The sequence below is a fragment of the Anabrus simplex genome, chromosome 4 (assembly GCF_040414725.1).
Source record: "Anabrus simplex isolate iqAnaSimp1 chromosome 4, ASM4041472v1, whole genome shotgun sequence".
Classification (NCBI taxonomy): Eukaryota; Metazoa; Arthropoda; class Insecta; order Orthoptera; family Tettigoniidae; genus Anabrus; species Anabrus simplex.
The window spans coordinates 243,207,135-243,232,996 of record NC_090268.1 but is presented as its reverse complement, the minus strand read 5'-3'; the positions used below and the strand labels follow the sequence as shown (position 1 = coordinate 243,232,996).

The following is a 25,862-nucleotide window of genomic DNA, read 5'->3' as shown; positions in this document are numbered from 1 at the left end:
GTGAAGCATTTATAAGCGATTATGGGTAAATATAGAAACTATTCTGCCGGCTTCAAGCTAAGCGTAATTGCCTTCGCTGAACAGCACGGGAACAGAGCTGCAGAAAGAAAATTTTCTGTGAGTGAAAAGTTGGTGCGTGACTGGCGGAAAGTAAAAAACAAGCTAAAAAGCACAAACCCTTCTAGACGCGCGTTTAGAGGTCCTAAAACAGGGAAGTTTCCTATAATTGACGAAGAAGTGTTTAGGTACGTCAGTGAAATACGTAACAATGGCTGCAGTGTATCATATGAAATGTTACAAATTAAGGGACAGGAGGTAGCGCGCAAACACAACATACCGGTAACTCAGTTTAAGGCGACTCGTGGGTGGATTAAGAGGTTCATGCGACGACACAATCTGTCAGTGCGAAGGAGAACAACACTAAGCCAAAAGTTGCCTGCTGATTACACGGACAAGATTGTAAATTTTCACCGATTTGTCATACGTTTGCGCAAGGAAACTTCGTACTTGCTTTCTCAAATCGGTAATGCCGATCAGACTCTGATCTTTTTTGATATGCCTCGCAACAGCACTATTGCGCTAAAAGGATCACGGAGTGTATTAATGAAAACCAGCGGTAGTGAGAAGTTGCGATGCACGGCAATGCTAGCCATTACAGCTGACGGGAGAAAGTTGCCGCCTTACATCATTTTCAAGAGGAAAACGATGCCTAAGAATATACAGTTTCCCCGTGGAATTCATGTACGAGTGCAACCAAAGGGTTGGATGGACGTAGAACTCATGCTGGACTGGGTTAAAACTGTGTGGAATAGAAGACCTGGTGCACTACTAAAACAACCAGCTCTGCTTGTTTTAGATAGTTTCCGAGGTCACCTCGTGAACGAAGTGAAGCAAATTCTCACTACAAATAAGACACGACAGATAGTCATTCCTGGTGGCCTAACATCTGCTTTGCAGCCACTAGACGTATGTGTTAATAAACCCTTTAAAGACCACTTACGTCGATTTTACAACGAGTGGATGATGAGCGGCGATCAGTAATTGACGCCCGCCGAAAATATCAGGCGTCCACCCTTCGACTTGTTATGCTCGTGGGTGAAGAAGAGTTGGGATCTTATACCACCTGAACTAGTCTCCAAGAGCTTCAAAAGGACTGGGATTTCGAATGCACTAGACGGTTCCGAAGATGACGCAGTGTGGCAGGGAGACGAAGAATCTGATACTGGTATTAACAGAGGCGAGGACGGCGCATCAGATAGCGAAACCTGCGATAGCGACACCGAAGATTTGGAATAAATTGCGTACCGGTAAGTCCGCATTTCACAACAAAGCGATAATTTTTTGCAAGAGTAATATTTTAACTTTAATACTCAAATTAATGACAAATTAACTTAATACGTTCATTTTTATTTTCAGGTTGGAAAAGCGTTCGCCGAATTGTTGCGAAAAATTATGAATTTTGTTTTAGACTATTTTAATTATTTTGATATATAAACGCGAGTATTACGTGCATCTTAAATTTGTATCAAATACAATTTAGTTATAAATACATTTTTTGAGTAATACAAATACTGGTATTAAATATTCATCGTATAATGGTCGCACCCTACAATTTTTTTCGAAAATTTTGGTATAAAAAGTGCGACGATTATGCCGTGAAATACGGTACATATATAAGCTGACAGTCAGTGCGATAAAAGATTGTTTTTATTAGGTGTACACCTCTAGTTAAAAACTAGATTAGTTAAAAACTAATTTCGTACCTACTGATGTCCAATTTAGTCTTCGAGAGGCTAATTTTTATACCCTACTAATTGAACCCATTTTCAAGTTCCAAAATATTAGGCCTGACTGCTTACTACATTTCCACCTAACTGAATTCCTCCCTGCCACATTATACTCATTCTACCATCAATTCTCATTGCAGTCCAAATAAATGACTGATTGATTTTAATAATCTAAAATTAATTCCATAGTCCCCCAGAATGGCAAACATCTTTTCCCTCGGTACCCAGTCAGATGCTTTCTCTAGATCTACGAAACAAACACAACTGTCTATTCCTCTTGTAACATTCTTCAATTACCTGGTGCATACCGAAAATCTGATCCTGACAGCAACTCTCTAGTCTGAAACCACACTGGCTTTCATCCAACTTCTTCTCAACCAGTGATCGCACCCTCCCTTCCAAGATGCCAGTGAATACTTTGCGAGATACCTCGATAGGTGTTACAATCGTTCCTGTTCCCTTGCTTATAGATAGGAGCAATTACTGCTTTTGTCTAATCTGAAGGTAGCTTACCAATACTCCATGCTAATCTTATTACTCTATGAAAACATTTCATCCCTGCCTTTCCACTATACTTCACCATTTCAGGTCTAATTTCATCTATACCTGCTGCTTTATGACAACGGAGTTTCCATCTTTTCCACTACCTCAAGCGTAATTTCACGAACATCATTTTCTTCCTCCCCATGAGCTTGGTTGTTTGCGATACCATCACAAAGATTTCCTTTTACGCTGAGAAGATTTACAAAATATTCCCTCCACCTGTCCGGTGATTCCCTGGGATCTATTATGAGATCACTTGGATTACTCAAAACACTGTTCACTTCCTTTTTCCCTCCCTTCCTAAGATTCTTTATTACTGTCCAGAAAGGTTTGCCTGCTGCTTGACCTAGCCTTTCCGGGTTATTACCAAAATCTTCCCACAACTTCTTTTTGGATTCAACAACTATTTGTTTTGCTCTGTTTCTTTCATCTACATACAATTCCCTGTCTACATCAGCCCTTGTTTGGAGCCATTTCAGATAACCCTTCTTTTTACGTTTACAAGCTGCTCTCACTTCATCATTCCACCAAGATGTTCAGTTTTTGTCATCCTTACACATAGCTGTTCCTAGGCATTCCCTTGCTGTTTCTGCTACAGCATCCCCGTATGCCACCCATTCTCTTTCTCTATCCTGAACGTGCTTACTATCCACTGTCCGAAACTTCTCACTAATCATATCCATGTACTTCTGTCTAATTTCCTCGCCCTGGAGATTTTCTACCCTTATTCGTTTGCAGACAGCTTTCGTTTTCTCCATTTTAGACCTAGAGATACTTAGTTCACTACAGATCAGACAGTGGTCCGTTTCATCGAAAAATCGCCTAATAAACCCATATATTCCTAACAGACTTCCTGAATTCGAAGTTGGATAAGATATAGTCTATTATGGATCTGGTATCCCTAGCATCCTATGTGCAGCAGTTAATAGCCTTATTACATGTGATAAATATCATTCTTGATCCCTATTGATGATACTTGAATGGAATAATATCAATAAGTTAATTTATTGAATTTACCACCTAATCAATACAAAATGTCATACTTTAGTTGGTTTACTTTGGCATATTAACTAAAATGGTACATGTTTCGCCTTGAATTCAGGCATCAGCAGCCATTATCGTGACTTAAAAATAGAAACAGGCATCTGATTTATATATACATGAAATAAAATTAAAAAACCTTGGAGAGACTAAAATTACAATTAGCATATAGTAAACAAATTAAAGTTAAGTTGGTTATAAAGATATTACAATGAGTCAGTAAAATTACAATTGGTGGAAGTAATGGTGATATGACATTAGAAGGTTTCTATTATAATTAAAAAGAAAGAACAAAGCAACAGTTTGTCATAAACGAGTGATAGGATTGCTAAAAATTATGTTGGCCGACCAGCGGTTACAACGAAAATGACAATGATGGTCGTATTTAATAAAAATGTAGCTTAAAATAATAGTGAAATACGGTCATGTGACCGAAATACTTGTTGACTAGAGATAAATCGAAAGTCAATGGCATATGGTGATATGGTTCAGTTTAATAAAAATAAAAAGTTGAATAACGATGTTTAAAAAGGGCCTTTATGGACCATCTCAATTTGTTGCAAATACTGCAATGTTCTTAAGAATGTGTGGATGATTGACATTCGAGTCAATGCAGAAGTGTTACAGTTGAATCTGTAAAAGGAAACAGAAAACGTGGTGTTAACTGAGTGAGAATCGTAATTGAATGTTAAAGTGAAGATTGTGTACACTTACCATTAGACAGAGAGAGGGTAGTTTGTTACGTTATTACGTTATTAACTGAACGTTATTGTCGACTGTCTGCTTCTTATTGCGAGTGTTGTAACAGTATGTTTGAGTTGGAGGTGGAACTGTTTGCGAAGGTGTGGCTATGGGCTTGTTTGTAGTGCTTGGAGGGGAGTTGCTATTGGCGGAAGAGAGAGGGGGAAGTGTGCTGCTGCGCGTGTTGTAACGGTGAGATGCCGATGGAGGGAGCGAAAATACAGTGGGTGTGGCTACGGGTCTATTGGTAGCATTTGAATTAGAGGTAATGGCGGTGAGGGGAAGGGGAGGGATTGTGTTATTTGTAGAGGAGGTAGGGGGGCTTATTGATTTGAGGTTGAAAACTTTTAGGAATATATTGGTGAGGGGAATTGAATCTTGTAATAGACATAAAGTCTGTTCGTACAAGGGGCTTTTTTTTAATCAATAATATCGTTTAAGTTCTTATCTTTGTTGAAATGTTGGTCTAGGAAAATGAATAAATTTTCATACTCTGTCATAAGTTTACTTTTGTTGACTCTTTTAAGGATATGAAGGTCTTGTTCTATAGTGGTAAATTTGTGTCCTGTGTCCCTCATGTGGTTGGCCATTGCCGAAAATTTGTTATGTCTTTGTGCATAATAATGTTCGGCGTATCTAGCGGAGAATCTGCGGCCAGTTTGGCCAACATAGGAAAAATTACATGTGGAGCATTTTAGTCTGTATATTCCTGATCCAGAGTAACTATTGTCTGTGATGTTAATAGAGTTATGGTTATAGAATAGATTACGATTAGTGTTTTTTGTTGTATAGGCTATTTTTACATCGTGCTTCATTAGTGAATTGGATATCGGATAAATACCATAGTTATTGAATGTGAATTTAGCGTATTTTGGTTTAGTGGGTTTCAATGGGGTTAAATTTGTAGCTAATTTTAATTAGGTTTTATTGATGATTTTATCAATTATATCTGTATGAAATCCATTGAATTTAGCTATTTCTTTAATGAATTGTAATTCTTTAAATTACTGGGGGACATAGGGATTTTTAATGCCCTATATATTAGACTGTGATAAGTGGCTTTTTTATGTGAGTTGGGATGTAAAGAATCATTTTTTTATGGTTGTTGGAGAAAAGGTGGGTTTTCTGTATATTTGGAAGTCGAACTTGTTTGATAATCGTGTGATTCTGATGTCTAAGAAATTTAAGGAGCTATTGATTTCATCTTCTTTAGTGAATTTAATTTTACTGTCCAGATTGTTGAGGAAGGATAATATGTTGTCACTGTTATTGATTTGTTTATCTATGATTGCTATGGTATCATCGACATAACGATGCCAAAGACAGAGTCCGTTGATGTTATTGATAATTTTGCTGTGTTCGAGGTTAACCAAGTATATATCAGCTAATATTCCAGATAACGGGTCTCCCATCGCCAAACCTTCCTGTTTGTAAATTTTCTTATTGAAGGTGAAGTAATCATTGTTTAAAACGAAACTAAGTAATTTTAACCACTCATCAATTTCGATTTTACTCAATTTGCTATCTTTCGATAGATTGTACCTTATGATATTAATAGTATTATTGATAGGGATATTTGTATACATGTTGGTGATATCGAAGGAGCATAAAACGTGGTTTTGTTGTAGATTGAATTTATTTAGGGAATTGCAAAGTTCGATCGAGTTTTTTATGGGGTTGGAGTTTTTGAATTTGAATTGTTTTTTCAGGAATTTGTGTAGGAATTGAGAAGTTTTACAGGTAGGACTATTCATACTATTAATTATAGGTCGAATGGGGACTTCCTTTTTATGAATTTTGGGTAATGATCTTACTGTAGGTAACTTTGGGTTCATTATGGTTAATTTCTGATAATCGTGATCATTTAAAATAAAAGTAGAATTTTTGAGAAGGTTCTTTAAGTCGCGCTGTATTTTGTTTGTTGGATCTTTATTAATTATAGTATAGGTTTTGTCTGATAGAAAGGTTTTTGTTTTATCTATGTAATCTTGTTTATTCATTATTACTATGGTGTTGCCTTTATCTGCTTTGGTTATTACTACATTACTCTTATGGATTTTAGATTTCAGATTTAGGATTTGTTTTGAGATGTTGTAGTTGTTGTTAGATGTTATGTCATTAAACAATGTTGGGAGTCTCTTTTTTACTTCATAACGTACGTCATTTTGCTTCTCAATCGGAATTTGTTTATCAATATTAGTTTCGGTTTCAGCGATGGTAGTAATTATGTCGTCTGCTTTTTTGTGATTAGGCCAATTATATTTAATACCCTTATCCAATAGATTCATCTCTTGTTTGGAGAAGGCAGTATTAGAAAGATTGATAGTAGTGGAAATGTTAGTCAAATGGGAAGGGGGCACTTAGTTGTGTTATGGTCGGAAGTTTTGCGTTTGTTTTCTTGTAAACAAGATGATTTATGGTTTAGGGTTTTCTGTTTCCTGTCTAATATGTAAGATAGTTTAAGGTCAGTGTGCCTTAAAAATGGATTACATTCAAGTGGAGATAGTTTTTGAGAGATGGTCAAATGTGTCCTGTATAATTGTAAATTCAATAGAGATTTCTTCCTGCATAATAGCTTGATTTCATTTTTTAACCATATGCTGTTTACTTTCTTTTGAGTGATATTAGATTTTGAATGGGGATGACCTTTTCGTTGCAAAGATTTGAGAAACTTAGGAACCAACTCTAATTTCAAGCAATCTTTAAGAAACTTAATATCCCTAGAAATCTTGCCTATTTTAATTCTTAGGTTCAAATACTTATTAGGTTTTATCATTGTCTGGTTGGCATTAATATTACATGTGATAAATATCATTCTTGATCCTTATTGATGATACTTGAATGGAATAATATCAATATTGGCATATTAACTAAAATGGTACATGTTTCGCCTTGAATTCAGGCATCATCAGCCATTATCTTAACTTAAAAATAGAAACAGGCATCTGATTTATATATACATGAAATAAAATTAAAAAACCTTGGAGAGACTAAAATTACAATTAGCATATAGTAAAAGAATTAAAGTTAAGTTGGTTATAAAGATATTTCAATGAGTCCGTAAAATTACAATTGGTGGAAGTAATGGTGATATGACATTAGAAGGTTTCTATTATAATTAAAAAGAAAGAAGAAAGCAACAGTTTGTCATAAACGAGTGATAGGATTGCAGGAAGCATGACCAACAAATGGCAAATAAGTTAATATGGGAAGGACAGCTGATTCAGAAAGTGATGGAACCAACCAGAGGGAAAAATATCCTGGATGTCGTGCTGATAAAACCAGATGAGCTCTATAGGGAAACTGAAGTAATAGATGGTATTAGTGATCATGAAGCTGTTTTTGTGGTAGTTAAAAATAAATGTGATAGAAAGGAAGGTCTTAAAAGTAGGACTGTTAGGCAGTACCATATGGCTGATAAAGCAGGCATGAGGCAGTTTCTAAAAAAGTAACTATAGATCGGTGGAAAACGGTAAATAAAAATGTAAACAGACTCTGGGATGGGTTTAAAGAAATTGTTGAGGAATGCGAAAACAGGTTTGTACCTTTAAGGGTGATAAGGAATGGTAAAGACCCACCGTATTATAATAGAGAAATAAAGAGACTAAGAAGGAGGTGCAGACTAGAAAGAAATAGAGTTAGAAAAGGCTGTGGAAGTAAGGAGAAATTGAAGGAACTTACTAGAAAATTGATCTAACAACGAAGGCAGCTAAGGATAACATGATGGCAAGCATAATTGGCAGTCATACAAATTTTAGTGAAAAATGGAAGGGTATGTATAGGTATTTTAAGGCAGAAACAGGTTCCAAGGAGGACATTCCAGGAATAACTAATGAACAAGGGGAGTGTGTATGTGAGGATCTTCAAAAGGCAGAAGTATTCAGTCAGCAGTATGTAAAGATTGTTGGTTACAAGGATAATGTCCAGGTAGAGGAAGAGACTAAGGCCAAACAAGTAATAAAATTTACATATGATAACAATGACATTTACAATAAGATACAAAAGTTGAAAACTAGAAAAGCGGCTGGAATTGATCAGATTTCTGGGGATATACTAAAGACAATGGGTTGGGATATAGTACCATATCTGAAGTACTTATTTGATTATTGTTTGGTCGGAGGAGCTATACCAGATGAATGGAGAGTTGCTGTAGTAGCCCCTGTGTATAAAGGAAAGGGTGATAGACATAAAGCTGAAAATTACAGGCCAGTAAGTTTGACATGCATTGTATGTAAGCTTTGGGAAGGCATTCTTTCTGATTATATTAGACATGTTTGTGAAATTAATAACTGGTTTGATAGAAGGCAATTCGGTTTTAGGAAAGGTTATTCCACTGAAGATCAACTTGTAGGATTCCAGCAAGATATAGCAGATATCTTGGATTCTGGAGGTCAAATGGACTGTATCGCGATTGACCTGTCTAAAGCACTTGATAGGGTGGATCATGGGCGACTACTGGCAAAAATGAGTGCAATTGGACTAGACAAGAGTGACTGAATGGGTTGCTATATTTCTAGAAAATAGATCTCAGAGAGTTAGAGTAGGTGAAGCTTTGTCTGACCCTGTAATAGTTGAGAGGGGAGTTCCTCAGGGCAGTGTTATCGGACCTTTATGTTTTCTTATATATATAAATGATATGAGTAAAGGAGTGGAATCGGAGGTGAGGCTTTTTGCGGATGATGTTATTCTCTATAGAGTAATAAGTAAGTAACAAGATTGTGAGCAACTGCAATGTGACCTCGAAAATGTTGTGAGATGGAATGCAGGCAATGGTATGTTGATAAACAGGGTTAAAAGTCTGGTTGTGGGTTTCACAAATAGGAAAAGTCCTCTCAGTTTTAATTACTGCGTTGTTGGGGTGAAAGTTCCTTTTGGGGATCATTGTAAGTATCTAGGTGTTAATATAAGGAAAGATCTTCATTGGGGTAATCACATTAATGGGATTGTAAATAAAGGATACCGATCTCTGCACATGGTTATGAGGGTATTTAGGGGTTGTAATAAGGATGTAAAGGAGAGTGCATATAAGTCTCTGGTAAGACCCCAACTAGAGTATGGTTCCAGTGTATGGGACCCTCACCAGGATTACCTGATTCAAGAACTGGAAAAAATCCAAAGAAAAGCAGCTCGATTAGTTCTGAGTGATTTCCGACAAAAGAGTAGCGTTACAAAAATGTTGCAATGTTTGGGTTGGGAAGAACTGAGAGATAGAAGAAGAGCTGCTCGACTAAGTGGTATGTTGCAAGTGACTAATCTCATGTTTTAAACCGTATTGAAATCTGTTGATATACAATAATAAAGTTTTATTATGAATCCACCTGTTCAATACATTATAATGTTGTTACATTTAAAATAACTTCATTAGTTAAAAAGTTATATATGGGACATGTTTCGCTCCCAAATCTGAATCTCAAATAATTGTTATTTACGTAAATAAAGACTTGAATACTATTAGAACATTTTTGACAAACTTAAAACTTATTCTATTAGAAAATCATAAAATATAAAATCTTTGTATACATGGCTTAATTACATGTGCTTAATAGGAAGATACATTAAAATTATGGAAGAGAGAGTACTAAAATATAAAATAAATAATATATATATCATGTCCAAAATCCTAGAAAGATGTGAAGATCATTCTTAGGAGCTAAATTTGAGGATTTTCTTAGCAATGAGATCTGGTAAAAAAGTTATTTGTCCCTTGTGGATAAGAGTCTATAAAGATTCAAATTTATCGTCAATTTGATGATTGAACTTATAACAGGATAAATGTTGGTCTTCAAGAAATTTAAATGCTTGTTGTCATGTGACCTCGGCAAATGCTGTTGAAAAGATATGTTCTTATAGATGTCAATGACCGTTCGTTGAACTAATGGATTTGATAAGGATGATTGAAAGGGACGTAAATCAACGTTTGTACTGAAAGCTGCTGCTTGGTTTATCTTGTTGAATGTCCCTCCAATTGCTGTTTGTCGGGTTGGTGTTGTCCGAGGTTAAGTTTTAAGTTTGTCAAAAATGTTCTAATAATTCTTAAGTCTTTATTTACGTAAATAACAATTATTTGAGATTCAGATTTGGGAGCGAAACATGTCCCATATATAACTTTTTAACTAATGAAGTTATTTTAAATGTAACAACATTATAATGTATTGAACAGGTGGATTCATAATAAAACTTTATTATTGTATAAGTGGTATGTTCCGAGCTGTCAGCGGAGAGATGGTGTAAAAATGACATTAGTAGACGAATAAGTCTAAATGGCGTTTAAAAAAATAGGAAAGATCACAATATGAAGATAAAGTTGGAATTCAAGAGGACAAACTGGGGCAAATATTCATTTATAGGAAGGGGAGTTAGGGATTGGAATAACTTACCAAGGGAGATGTTCAATAAATTTCCAATTTCTTTGAAATCATTTAGGAAAAGGCTAGGAAAGCAACAGATAGGGAATCTGCCACCTGAGCGACTGCCCTAAATGCAGCTCAGTATTGATTGATATCAATAATACTATTAATATCATAAGGAACAATCTATCGAAACATAGCAAATTGAGTAAAATCGAAATTGATGAGTGGTTAAAATTACTTAGTTTCGTTTTAAACAATAATTACTTCACCTTCAATAAGAAAATTTACAAACAGGAAGGTTTGGCGATGGGAGACCCGTTATCTGGAATATTAGCTGATATATACTTGGATAACCTCGAACACAGCAAAATTATCAATAACATCAATGGACTCTGTCTTTGGCATCGTTATGTCGATGATACCATAGCAATCATAGATAAACAAATCAATAACAGTGACAACATATTATCCTTCCTCAACAATCTGGACAGTAACATTAAATTCACTAAAGAAGATGAAATCAATAGCTCTTTAAATTTCTTAGACATCAGAATCACACGATTATCAAACAAGTTCGACTTCCAAATATACAGAAAACCCACCTTTTCTCCAACAACCATAAAAAATGATTCTTTACATCCCAACTCATAAAAAAGCCACTTATCACAGTCTAATATATAGGGCATTAAAAATCCCTATGTCCCCCAGTAATTTAAAGAAAGAATTACAATTCATTAAAGAAATAGCTAAATTCAATGGATTTCATACAGATATAATTGATAAAATCATCAATAAAACCTAATTAAAATTAGCTACAAATTTAACCCCATTGAAACCCGCTAAACCAAAATACGCTAAATTCACATTCAATAACTATGGTATTTATCCGATATTCAATTCACTAATGAAGCACGATGTAAAAATAGCCTATACAACAAAAAACACTAATCCTAATCTATAACTGGCCGCAGCTTCTCCACTAGATACGCCGAACATTATTATGCACAAAGACATAACAAATTTTCGGCAATGGCCAACCACATGAGGAACACAGGACACAAATTTACCACTATAGAACAAGACCTTCATATCCTTAAAAGAGTCAACAAAAGTAAACTTATGACAGAGTATGAAAATTTATTCATTTTCCTAGACCAACATTTCAACAAAGATAAGAACTTAAATGATATCATTGATAAAAAAGGCCCCTTGTACGAACAGACTTTATGTCTATTACAAGATTCAATTCCCCTCACCAATATATTCCTAAAAGTTCCCTCCCCTTCCCCTCACCGCCATTACCTCTAATTCAAATGCTACCAATAGACCCGTAGCCACACCCACTGTATTTTCGCTCCCTCCATCGGCATCTCACCGTTACAACACGCACAGCAGCACACTTCCCCCTCTCTCTTCCGCCAATAGCAACTCTCCTCCAAGCACTACAAACAAGCCCATAGCCACACCTTCGCAAACAGTTCCACCTCCAACTCAAACATACTGTTACAACACTCGCAATAAGAAGCAGACAGTCGACAATAACGTTCAGTTAATAACGTAATAACGTAACAAACTACCCTCTCTCTGTCTAATGGTAAGTGTACACAATCTTCACTTTAACATTCAATTACGATTTTTCACTCAATTAACACCACGTTTTTTGTTTCCTTTTACAGATTCAACTGTAACACTTCTGCATCGACTCGAATGTCAATCATCCACACATTCTTAAGAACATTGCAGTATTCGCAACAAATTAAGATGGTCCATAAAGGCCCTATTTAAACATCGCTATTCAACCTTTTATTTTTATTAAACTGAACCATATCACCATATGCCATTGACTTTCGATTTATCTCTAGTCAACAAGTATTTCGGTCACATGATCGTATTTCACTATTATTTTAAGCTACATTTTTATTAAATACGACCATCATTGTCATTTTCGTTGTAACCGCTGGTCGGCCAACATAATTTTTAGCAATCCTATCACTCGTTTATGACAAACTGTTGCTTTGTTCTTTCTTTTTAATTATAATAGAAACCTTCTAATGTCATATCACCATTACTTCCACCAATTGTAATTTTACTGACTCATTGTAATATCTTTATAACCAACTTAACTTTAATTTGTTTACTATATGCTAATTGTAATTTTAGTCTCTCCAAGGTTTTTTAATTTTATTTCATGTATATATAAATCAGATGCCTGTTTCTATTTTTAAGTTACGATAATGGCTGCTGATGCCTGAATTCAAGGCGAAGCATGTACCATTTTAGTTAATATGCCAAAGTAAACCAACTAAAGTATGACATTTTGTATTGATTAGGTGGTAAATTCAATAAATTAACTTATTGATATTATTCCATAATAGCCTTATGCTTGAAGAATGTATTCGTTACTGCTAAACCCATACTAGCACTGAAGTCCAGCAAACACTTCCCATTCCCATTAGCTTCCTCACATTTACCAATCACCCTTTCGTATCCATCAGTTCTATTTCCAACTCCCACATTGAAATCACCCATTAGCACTATCCTATCCTTGCTGTTGACCCCGATTATGATGTCACTCAATGCTTCATAAAACTTTTCAACTTCATCCTCATATACACCCTCACATGATGAATACACTGAGACAATTCTCGCTGCAATTCCTCCAACTGCCAAATCTACCCACATCATTTGCTTATTTACATGCCTAACAGAAACGATGCTGCATGCAATAGTACTCTTTATAAACAGTCCTACTCCATACTCTGCCTTCCCTTTTTAACACTTGTCAAGTACACTTTACAATCTCCTATCTCTTCCTCGTTATCTCCCCTTACCCGAATATCATTTACTCCTAGTACATCCAGATGCATCCTCTTTGCTGACTCAGCCAGTTCTACTTTCTTCCTTCCATCAGCCCCATTATATCGATAGCTCCCCATCAAATTCCATTTCGTTCGCCAAGTTGTTTCCAAGGCATGCCTTGCCTGTCAAATGGGAGTGGGACTCCGTTACTCCCATAGGTCCGAGGCTTGCTTAAAATGTTCAAAGCTCGGTAGATTCATGATGCAGGGTGCTGCCCTACTTACACATAGACCAAGTGAGGATCTCTCCTCTAACGGGTTAGGGACCACCGGTAGACTGTATAGTCCCAGCCACCTGAGCACAACGAGGGCCATGACTCAGAATATGCCTGAGATGCCGCTCCCATTCCATAGCAACTGGTATCCCGACTCTCTGGACCACTTCCCCCTGTGGGTGGGGGCGGTAGAATAACACCCACGGTATCCCCTGCCTGTGTAAGAGGCGACTAAAAGGGGCCGCAGGGGCCCTGAACTTTGGAACGTGGGTTGGCGACCACGGGGCCATTAGCTGAGTCCTCGCATTGCTTCCACTTACTTGTGCCAGGCTCCTCACTTTCATCTATCCTATCCGACCTCTCTTGGTCAACACTTGTTCTTTTCCGACCCCGACGCTATTAGGTTTGCGAGGGCTAGGGAGTCTCATTTTCACGCCCTTCGTGGCCCTTGTCTTCCTTTGGCCGATATCTTCATTTTTCGAAGTATCGTATCTCTTCCCTTTTTCCCTATGATTAGTGTTATATAGGGGATTGTTGCCTAGTTGTACTTCCTCTTAAAACAATAATCACCACCACCACCACTCTCAGGACCACTTACTATGCCACTCAGCCGTTGCCCATGGTTCACGAACTACTAGGACGTGACTACAGTAACCCACACCATGAACCATATAATAATAATAATAATAATAATAATAATAATAATAATAATAATAATAATAATAATAATAATAATAATAACAACAACAACAACAACAACAGAATATATATTTTAAAAGCCCCTAGAAATTCTACTGGTGCATGCAGTTCTCATAGTGTTCATGGTATAAAAATATCAGATCCTGAAAAGCCATTCACATGTGCTATAACTTGTACCTGTCATTGACTGCAACCTGTGGGGCAGTGCAGCAACAGTTGCTATCATAATTTTTACCAGTACAAAAGAAAATATGTGATAAATAGAAAAAAAGAAGCTGGTCAAGCAACTTCCGTAGTTGTTTACTGAATATTTCCAACCTTTTTTCTATAGCGGAAGATGAAAATTTTGTAATCATTTTACTGGACTTACCAAAAGAGTAGCCACGTAACTGTTAGCATGCATTTGGGAGATAGTGTGTTTGAAACCCACTGTCAACATCTGTGAAGATAGCTTTCAGTGGTTTTCCGTGTTCACACCTGGCAAAATTTCCTTAGTTGAGGCCATGGTCACTTTCATCCTAGTCCTGAACTATACCAAGATTGCCGTAAGACCAGTCTATGTCGGTGTCACAAAAAAAAAAAAAAAAAAGAGAGGAATACTGTATTAAACCCTGCTTTGGTTTTACCTGATAGAAGGATTGTTTCCTTATTCCTCATTGTGGCAGCGTCTGAAGAGTATATGATACCTGACCATCAACATATTTTTTAATGTTGGTTCCCAGTGTCTGTTTCTACAGGTCCTTGACATCTAGGAATACACATAGGTACTAGTAGTCACAGCATTTTTCATAAATGAAGGTTTGTAAGTATTAGTTCTAGGAGTGTGAATGAGTCATTGCAAAATATACTTGGAATACCAGGGGTTAAGAATGTAAGGACGAGTTGGTGGGAAAGACAGTGGGAGAGAAAAAGTGTGATGAAGATATAGTTCTACTATTTATATATTTACAAGGGTCTGCAACAGGCATAGAGACTATTCCTCTCAAAAGCTGACCTGCAACTTGTGTAATGTTACTTTTATATCCTAATAGTCCAAGCTACTACTATAGTTTAAAGGATATACTGGAACATGATACTGGAAAATAACCATCTGTCCTGTCCCTAATGCTAATGTGTTCCATGCTTGGTATTATGGGTAAATAAAATAACCAACTGTTTTCCTGCAAGGGAAATACACACATTCAAATGGAATCTTCTTGAGGACATTCAACGGGTTGGTCCCGAATTTCACACTGTACCTAACGGGGTGTCATAATTTCCTGAGTGTGAAGGCTAGTAAGCAACTACAGGAGCCTCATAAACTATTATCTTCTATCTCATTCAAGGAAGATCTGGAAAATCTTTGCAGCCAGTGTACAGTTCAAATGGAATTTTATACCTTCAGTTTCTCCACATTTTGGAGGCCTTTTGGAATCAAACATCAAGTGTTTGAAATATCACCTCAGATGCAGAGTCGGTGCATATGAATTTACAGCTTGCTGGCATAAGCTTGTATGAAGGTCTTTAACTGTGCTGCCTGTTAAAGGTCTGCACACACCAATACGGGACGCGGGAGCAATCCCATTGCAAACTACTATGTGTACAGCAGGACTGCAGAGAACCATTTTCAGTTCGCTGCATGCAGCGTTTACCCGCGTCCCGCACTCATTGTGAACAGTGACAATGGCGACTGAACTGTTAATAGAGTGCATTAAGAAACATCCAATGCTTTACAACATGAGTAATTGAAGACAATAAGAATGTAAGGAAGAAAGATATGTTGTGGGATGAATAGGAAAAGAACTGCATATACTGGTATCAATTCTTTAACTATCACTGTCCTGTGATGGATTCATTGCCGCCATCCTGTATTGCTTTTTAGGATGACTTCTGCATTCTGAATCAGGATCCAATGTTAATTTTTTCCCATCACCTAACATTTTCTCAAAAATCCTATATTGCGTTTATTTCATCACATGCACTAAAGCACTTCTTATGTTGTTAGGAAGTGTGTTGCTTTAATTTAGATTTCCATATTTTTTTATTAACTCACTATATTATTTTATGAATTCGACGTCCTCCAGCCATCTTATAGTCCTGTATTATCACACTCAGAGTGTAGAGCCGGCAACTATGTACAACACAGCCGGCAACGCATGGTTTTGGCTGAGTGGCATCGTTCTCTTGTTGTGCTTCGTCTGCGACAGTCTGAGATGTGTTTCGCTTGCTAGTGAAAAGAGACTTTTGTCTTCATAAGTGTTCTATATGTGAGTGACGTAATGTGCTAATATTTTTATTGAACTTACATCTATCAACATGCCACGACGTGGCTGCAAGAACAATCCAGATACATTCTGCTATGTATGTGGAAGTTTCGTGCCGATGAGACAGCGATGCAATATAACCGAGTTCGTAAGAAAGGCCTACTATGTTTTTTTTTTGCCAGTTGCTTTACGTCGCACCAACACAGATAGGTCTTATGGCGACGATGGGATAGGAAAGACCTAGGAGTTGGAAGGAAGCGGCCGTGGCCTTAATTAAGGTACAGCCCCAGCATTTTCCTGGTTTGAAAATGGGAAATCACGGAAAACCATCCTCAGGGCTGCCGACAGTGGGATTCGAACCCACGATCTCCCGGATGCAAGCTCATAAATATTAAAGTTTATTTATTCCACCTGTTCAATATTTATTTGACTTCATTGTACATTTCAATACGGACCTAAACACGAGAATTATAACATGTAATGCAAGCTCACAGCCGCGCGCTCCTAACTGCACGGTCCTACTATGCTTACTTTGGCTTGAAACTTGGAGACCAAGACAAGCCGTGGGCACCACATAAGGCTTGCAGAACTTGTATAGAGCAGTTACGGCAATGAGTGAACGGTAAGCGAACTGCGTTGCCATTCGGTATTCCAATGGTGGCGAGAACCCCCAGACCACAGTACTCACTGCTACTTCTGTTTTGTGAATGTGAAGGGATTTAACAGCAGCAACAAAGGTAACATTGTGTATCTAAGCAATATTCGATCTGCAATTTTACCCGTTCCTCATGGCCCTGAAACACCAGTACCACAGCGTCCAGAACATTTGCAGGACTGTCCCTCTTCTGAATCTGATGCAGAAATGGTGGGCACTAACTCTGACTGTGATTTCTCCCCTGAATGTGTATAAAAAGAGCCGAGACTGTTTGAGCAAAGTGCATTAAATGACTTAGTTCGAGATCTTGGCCTTACAAAGGAATCTGCCGAGTTACTCAGGTCTAGACTTCGCGAAAGGAACATGTTGGCACTAGGGACGATGTACTATTGGTACAGACATCGCGAACAAGAATTTACACCCTTCTTTTCTGAAGAGGGAGCCTTGGTTTACTGCAAGAACATTCCGGAGGTTATCTTAAAACTAGGAACACCACAGTATGACCCTACTGACTGGAGATTTTTCATCGACGCCTCCAAGCGTAGTTTGAAGTGCGTCCTTCACAATGAAAACAAACTTGCATTCATTCCCGTTGCTCATTCAGTTATTATGCGAGAAACATATGGAAATCTCAAAATGCTGTTGTGTAAACTGAAGTACCAGGAACACAAGTGGCAAGTGTGGGTAATTTCAAAGTGATAGGTATTCTGTTAGGTTTACAAGGAGGCTACACAAAGCACCTCTGCTTTCTGTGTGAGTGAGACAGTCGAGCAAGGTTACATCACTGGACTAAAAAAGAATGGCCATGTAGACAATGGATTGTAGGGTCAAAAAACATAAAACAAGAAACTCATGTTTACAAGAGCAAAATACCGTTACCTCCGCTTCATATCAAACTAGGGCTTATGAAGCAATTAGTTACGGCCCAGGCATCAGTAATTTCAAAATCAAGGGGGATATTTTCACAGGTCCAGATATCAGAAAACTACACTCTGATGCTAATTTTGAAGACGTTATGTGCATTGCAGAGCGATCGGCATGGACAGAATTCTGGAATGCGGTCAAAAACTTTCTTGGGAACACAGAGGATTCGGATTAAAAACAAATGGTGGATAGATTCCTGGTTTCTTTCCAAGATTTAGGCTGCAAAATGAGCTTGAAAGTACACATGTTACCTTCACAACTGGACTATTTCCCTGAGAACCTAGGAATGCTGAGCGAAGCGCAAGGAGAAAGATTCCATCAAGATCTACAGGAAATGGAACGCAGATATCAAGGTAAATGGAACAAAAACATGCTGGCAGATTACTGCTGGTTACTAAAGAGAGAAGGTCCAACTGCTCCTCACACACGGAAAGCAAGGCGAAGACTTTTCTTATACTAAGGTAGGACATTATAAAATTGAAACGGTAGACTTACCATTCTCAGTACATTATGAGGCTTAATTCATGGTAAACTTTGTTCATTTGGCTGTGTTTTTCTACAGATCTGTTAACACAATACACTACATATCTTTATATTATGTTCATAAGTATACCAGTGTAAGATAGGAGTGTTTAGATGGGTGAAAATAGAAGCATTCTTTACATGTGATAATAGTAATCTTGCATGTGCGTGTGCTATATATTTATCAAATTTTCATTCTGAATTTGCACTAAAACCTGATATGATAGGGGAAAACTGACTTCAGTTCCGGAATCAGCATGCCCGAAATATAAAAGATCACTATGTAAACTTCATGCAAAGATCGGAAAGTTTGAATTCGCAGGCCAGTGTTATCACTGTCTGTTTGTGACTTGTTCTGCACACATTTTTCTGTTCCTAGACCTCCAGATACATTATAATCATTATAAAATATCAAAGCCATCTTATTAACAGTGCTGATGGTGGTACTTACTATTATAATTAGTCATATACAGAGTCGTATCAGCACACTAAATTTTATTTCAGAACCGGTTTTTGGACTCCAAGGTTAACCATTTTAAAACTCAATGTGACAACATACTCATGTAAAATCAAATGTTTTAAAAATATTTCAACATTGATGATGGACCTTAAAGAGTCCAAAAACCGGGTCTGAAATAACATTTAGTGTGCTGATACGACTGTATATGACCAATTATTATAACAAAAAATTCAGATACATGTAAGATGTATGCTAAAACTGTTGTTATGCATGCCAAAGAACTCCACAAATCTCACGATCAACGAAAGCTACAGCGGGTGCTCGTCGTGCATCGTTGTCAACATTTTTAAAGGCTCCTAGTTCTGATTCCAGTGGATTTAAATCTTCGTAATTTTCTGTCAGGCAGTTGTGCAGAATGCACACTGTTCTACTGATAAGGTTAGTTGTGTCCACTTGACTTTCATGGGTCTGTACTAAATTCCCAATTTCTGTGCTAGTATGCCGAAGGCATTTTCTATGACCCTTCTTGCTCTACACAGTTGATAGTTGTAATTTTCTTTGTGCTTGTCTCCTTTTACTTGCCTGTATGAAAATGGTCCCATTAAGTACACTTTCAAGGGAAACGCGTATCGCCAATTATGAAATAAGACGCAGGCACATTCTGTCCAGGAAGATTTTTGTCATTTAGCACACCAAGAGCATCCACTTCTAACCGTTGTCCCATTACAGAGTTGTGGAAAATACCACCACCACTGTTTTTTCCGCACCCTCCGATATCCACACATAGGAACTTGTAATCTAGACCAACAATGGATAAAAGAACAATAGAGAATTTTTCAGGAAACAAAAATAATTTGATCCACTGTTCCTCGGACATTTTATAGTAATGTGATTTCAAAAGATACTACCGATACAGTTTGAGAATTATCACATTCTATAATATCCTTGAGCTGATTATATCTATGTTTTGGCAGATGGTTCTGGAATGTATATTCCTTGCATTCTGTCACAAATAGCTTGGCAAAAATCTTGCACAATAGTGCCAAGTGTTGCGAATCCAACCCGGAAACTGTTACCAATTGTAGAATAGGAATCTCAAATAAACAGAGTCTCAGAAACCTGAGGCTCCGTTAAATCCAAGCATTATTTGAATTTTTCTTTTCGCAAATTTAAGCACTTTGTTCCCTGCTTCCCTGCTTATTCCCGACATGTCATCGTACTGTGGCTCCCCTCTACTGAGATCACGTGCGTTTGTTCTCGTGCCTGAAACTAAAATGTTTGTGAGAAAGAAGGGTCTGCCTATTAAAGCAGTTTCATTGCTGGACAACCCAGGGTCACAGAAATAACTGAAATAAGCTAAATAAAGTAGTAGTAATTAATAATAATATGAACCTGCGGTCATCATGCTCAGCAACTGCTAGAAGAAGAAGCATCCCCTCATTAGCTGAATCCATTTCAGCTACTGTTTCCCGCTCTGGTGTGAAGACAAGGGCGAACTTTGCAGCGACCGCGGTATTGTACGTTTTGCACGTTTGGTGTGTGCAGACCTTAATCCTAATGATCCCCTCCAGATTGGTTCTCCACTGGTTTCCTTTCTGGACCCAGACTCAGCAATGTCCCTCAGTCCTAGCTATAGAAATGGGAAAAGCTACAGGATTTATGTGACAGATATAGAAGAGATGGTCGAGCTGCTGTCTCAGCAGCCTTCAGCAATGTCGAGAATGGAAAATTATTCAACCAAAGATTCCTGCTGGTGTTGTTGAGCTCATAAACAGTGAGATGGCAACTGAGGTCAGGACCTACACCAGAATTGACAGACTTGTGACCACAGTGGATGTCAAAACCTGAAAGGGGAATTTTTAAATACTCCCTGAATAAATTAGTACCACTACCCACAGATGAGTAAGTGATTTTGACAGATCCAGAGGGGCAGAAGGAACAGGATATGGAAGTTTATTTTAGGTATACTGTTATGTAACATTGGCAGTATCATGCAAGTAGAAACGAGCCATGATGGCTTGTTTTTTTTTTCTTTGAACTACTGCAACTGTTAAATGTATTGATATTATATTTAAATTATGAGTGCAATAATTAATGTAATATCCATAGAATCAGTGTCTATTGGTGAACTTTCACACATTATTTATTTTTTATTTATACATCAATTTTCAAAGAAATATGTCCTTTGTTTGAGTCAAATGAAAATGAAAATAGCTTTCTAGGCTCCTTAAATTGTATGTTATTAAAAATTGAAGGAGCACCACCTAACATGGCCAGGGACTTCAATTTGAGGTCAACTGTACCCTGAAAATACTGTTAGTGAACTTATCAAATATGGTCTTCTTCTTCCCCCTGACCTTTTCCCCAATTTATTGGGATCTGCACTAGTATGAATTTAGTCCAGTTTTATGGCCGGATGCCCTTCAGGATGCCAACCCCACGTGAAGGGATGTGTTCACTATTGTGTATTTCTGTGGTGGTTAGTAGTGTGATGTGTTGTGTGTATATGAAAAGAAGTGACTTAAGACGAACACGAACATCCAGTCCCTGATTCAGAAGAATTAACCATATGCAGTTAAAAATCCTTAATCCAGCCAGGAATTGAAACCAGAGCTCCTGAATTGAAGACCAGTATGCTGAACATTCAGCCAAGGAGCTGGACTTGAACTTATCAAACGAGCCGAACATGTCCTCTGACACTCCCGGCACTAAAAGCCATACGCCATTTCATTTCATAAAAACAGAATACATAAAATCAGTAATAATGTCAACATTTTGGAGGCTATATGATGAAATGGGAATGCCCTGTCGACTTTCGCCGTCAAAGCATTTCTTATACAACTCGCACTAACACCCATCTACTCTGATTTGAAAAGACCACCGAGTGTTCCGGCAGCGGATGTGACAGCGAGGCAGATGATTGCTCGCTACAGGGAGCCAGCCAAGGCCAAGTGATGTCATGGTCGAACATTCCACTGCTTCCATTACATTATCTCCAGAATGGAATGTCCGATCAAACTTTTAACCACATCATCATGTAGATCTTTATAACAGATAATGTACCAAAGTTCAAAAAAATCGGCGGAAGAATAGCCGAGTTATTAAAGATTGAAGATCTTGCATTTGAAACCTCGCAGTCCGACCTATGCGTATAAAAGTAGCGCGCTGGCTCAGTAGAATTCAGTGTGTGTGCGTCCTTGTATCCCAGCTGCCACGTCGTGCAGGCCAGCTGTGGAAGTTGTACTCGAGATCGTTACTCAGTCCGGCGGAGTGCCGATGACAGAACATGAGTGATACAGTTAAAATTTTCTAAGTGTTAGAAGTGCTATCTTAGGACTTTAACTTTGTGTGAGCTTGAAGGAGGTGAATTATCTCGAGTTATTGACAGTGACTAATTTGTACAAACAGTAATACAAGAGTGATAGATTCGGTTTTGTAATGTGTTGAACTGAAAGGGCTTAGATGATTGATATTTTAAACAATCACGAAGTGACTTACGAATTTCATTTCAGTTCGCAAAGACTGTACCTCAATTTATTTTACGGGACTGTTCCACATGAACTTTTCTCAAAAGACTGTGTTTTTTGCAATACTGTGCTTAACTCATTTCATAAAGACTGTGCCTCAGTTAAACTTAGTTTCTTTTTGAGAGACTGTGCTTAACTCGTTCCATCAAGACTGTGCCTGAGTGAAAACTTAATGTCTTTCCATAAAACTGTATGTCTCATTTCATAAGACTGTGCCTTCGTGAAACTTAGTTTCTTTCCACACGAATGTGCTCAAATAAGACTGTGCCTTCGTGAAAGAACATAATTTTTGTTCATAAGATTGTGTGTGCTCTAACTTGCATTCATAAAACTGTACATTCATTTTATCGTGTTCAAGCATTACATAAGACTGTGCCCTAGCGACTTAATTTATTTCTTTTCATTTGAATGTGCCAAAGTAATGATTCATTTCATTTCGAAAGACTGAACCTTAGAGTCATAGAAGGTTCCAGATCATTATGTTACCCCATTAATTTCAAGTTCGTCGGCGAGTGTATCAGACGATAATTACTTTCTTATTATGAACGGTGCTCATTTTCCTCATTGTCACAAACTTTGATACTGAATTTATGTGAATTTCTTCGAAGTGTTTGCGCCCGACCCTATTAACCGTGGAACTTGTGAATTTTACGAACAGTGTCATGTCACAATCTTTAGTGCAGTGCGGTAGAGAGGTGTCGCATCAGATTCTATTGACATAATGTGCGAAGTCCACACATTTCTCTACTCCCTTCATGGGATTTTAGTGGAATAAAAACTAATTAAATATTCTACACTGCACGTAGACATCATCAGACATCAGACTCCCATGTTTGAGTCTCAGCCAAACTTCGAAGGCCGTCAACCGCCGTGGGATAACGTGGTGCCATGGTGCCAAGAGGAGCTCCATGGTGAGGGGGAAGGAGTTCACCAACATGGGACATCACCGTCGCCGACGGATGACGTCTCTTCCTACCTCTACCTGGACATTAAAAATCTCAACTGTTCGTCTGTAAAAGGTGATATAGTTTGTCGATTTTTAAATAAACACAAGTTTAATAAGAACTTATTATACTACCCATCTCTCTCTTACTCTCCGAGTATGGACCGTACACGCCGTGGCGTCGATCCATGCTCTCCACTGAACTAAAGTACGGGCGTTCCTGTTACAATATATATATATACAAATCATGTAAGTAACCTAATTTGCAAACATAAAAGATAAGAAAGGGATGGCTCACCATACACAGTTAACACTAAACAGATGCTTAGAAATCCAGCAATGTAGAGTGTATTCTTGTATGCAAGTAGCAAGTCACTGATGTAGCCACCCCAGCCGCTCACATGCGACACCAAGCATGGAGAATGGGTAAACTTCTCTCCTCCTAGATGGATTTTAAGCATGACCTACAACAAAACAAGTGCAGAATCCAATAGTCTTTTAATTACAACATACATAAATTTACATAACAAAGAAGCACAATAGTGATTCCCTACTATAATTTTTGATTATTTTTGCTAAGAACTGGCACCATTGGTGACCTTTATATACTGTGTACCTTCCTGTCACATCCCTATCCACACATTATCAATCAGTCTCGTGCTCTGTTTTGTAGCAGTGTGCTTTGTTAAAAACACACAGAAGTTATAGTGGAGTACCAGTGCTCTCCGTGCGCATTGGTGTGTCTATATTGTCGACATATGCTAAGTAGATTTTCCATTATAAAATAGTTATTTCTTGCTGTTAAGCCCTATATTCTTAAGAATGGTGTCTTGTGTTGTCCTGCTCGTGGTCGCAGAGACCCCAAAATTGTAGTCCCAACTAACCTGCTCCTGGCTCTCTTCAAATACTTTCATGAATCCCCAGTGGGCGGTCATCTGGGCGTTTTCAAAACAAGAGAAAAAATCCATAACCACTTTATTTGGAAATCCATGGATAGTGAGATCCGTACCCTTGTCAAGTCCTGTAAGATTTGCAACATCAGTAAACCTGCTCCGAATCCTCGTCTAGGTCTCTTGTCTTCTGAGCAAGCTTCTTGCCCCATGGTAAGACTGTTCATAGACTATATTGGTCCTTTCCCGGGATCTCGGAATGGTCATCGTTTCATACTCGTGTGTGTTGACGCCTTTTCACGTTTTACGTGGCTGTTCCCCTCTCGGATGGCTAACGCCAACACCACCATCTCGTGCTTGAAACAGATATTCGCCTCGTTTGGACCCTGTCAATTCTTGGCAAGTGATAACGCAAGAGCCTTTACTTCTGCCCAGTTCCGGAATTTCTGTTTTGATCTATCCATTGCTCATGTAACCACTACACCTTATTACCCGAAGCCAAATTATGCTGAGAGAGTGAATCGTAACCTGCGATCTGCCCTCATCGCTTATCACTCCTCAGACCACTCCAAGTGGGATTCCTCACTGAATTGGTTGTCATTTGCATTTAACACTGCGGTCCATGAAAGCCACAAGCAAACCCCTGCTTCGTTGATGTTGGCTTTTAATCCAAATTCTCCTCTATCTAACCTATGGTCAATTAATGATCTTCTGCCCGACGATGCCAGCCCAGAAAAGATCCGAGCTAATTGGCACCGTGCACGAAAGAACTTGAAGGTTTATTACGCTAAGGTCCAGCGTAATTACAACCACGGGCAAAGGCCGCACGAGCTCTCTGTGGGTGACCAGGTGTTTATTAGAACACATCCCGTCAGTAGTGCTGCGGACCATGTTATCAGTAAGCAGGCTGCCAGGTTTCGAGGTCCCTGCACCACCTTAAAGTTCCTTACCCCGGTGACATTATTGGTGAGTGATCCCAAAAGGAAAAGGATCAGCAGAGTCCATCTCTCCCAGGTCAAGGTACCTTAAGTCTGGTAGCGAAAGGCTAAATACCATTGTTGGTGACCTTGTAGATTTAGCTGTAAGTTATTTGTAAGAATTTAGTTATAAAATAATTTTATTGTAAGGTTATTTATAAGGTTTTAGTTATAAGATAATAAGTTTTATAGTAAGTTAGTTGTAAGTAATTGTGTAGTTTTGCTCTTACCTTCCCCTTTTAACTCTGTGCCTTGTTTGGTGTTACCACTGTAGTAGAGGTAACACTTGCCTTATCCACACGGTGTGTTGTTACGAAAGGCTGCAGTGATATGATCCAACATGGCAAGTGTTTCGGAGAGTGTAAGGTGGCTAGATGAACCTTTACCAGAAAACTATGAAAATGGACTTGGTCCCAAAGAAGAACATGTGTTCTGTGTTGTACTCTCGTTATTTCTGCATATAGTAAAAGAAAACTTAGTAAATATA

At 38.0% G+C, this 25,862-nt stretch overlaps 1 protein-coding gene across 1 annotated transcript in view; it reads right to left on the bottom strand.

Moving 5' to 3' along the window:
* Positions 1–25,862, bottom strand: part of Gp210 (nucleoporin 210) — a 461,410-nt gene that overhangs the window by 69,609 nt on the left and 365,939 nt on the right. The window contains exon 14 of the mRNA XM_067145468.2: positions 23,807–23,972. Coding sequence (XP_067001569.2) covers positions 23,807–23,972 — 166 coding nt within the window. The remainder of the gene's footprint in view (positions 1–23,806; positions 23,973–25,862) is intronic.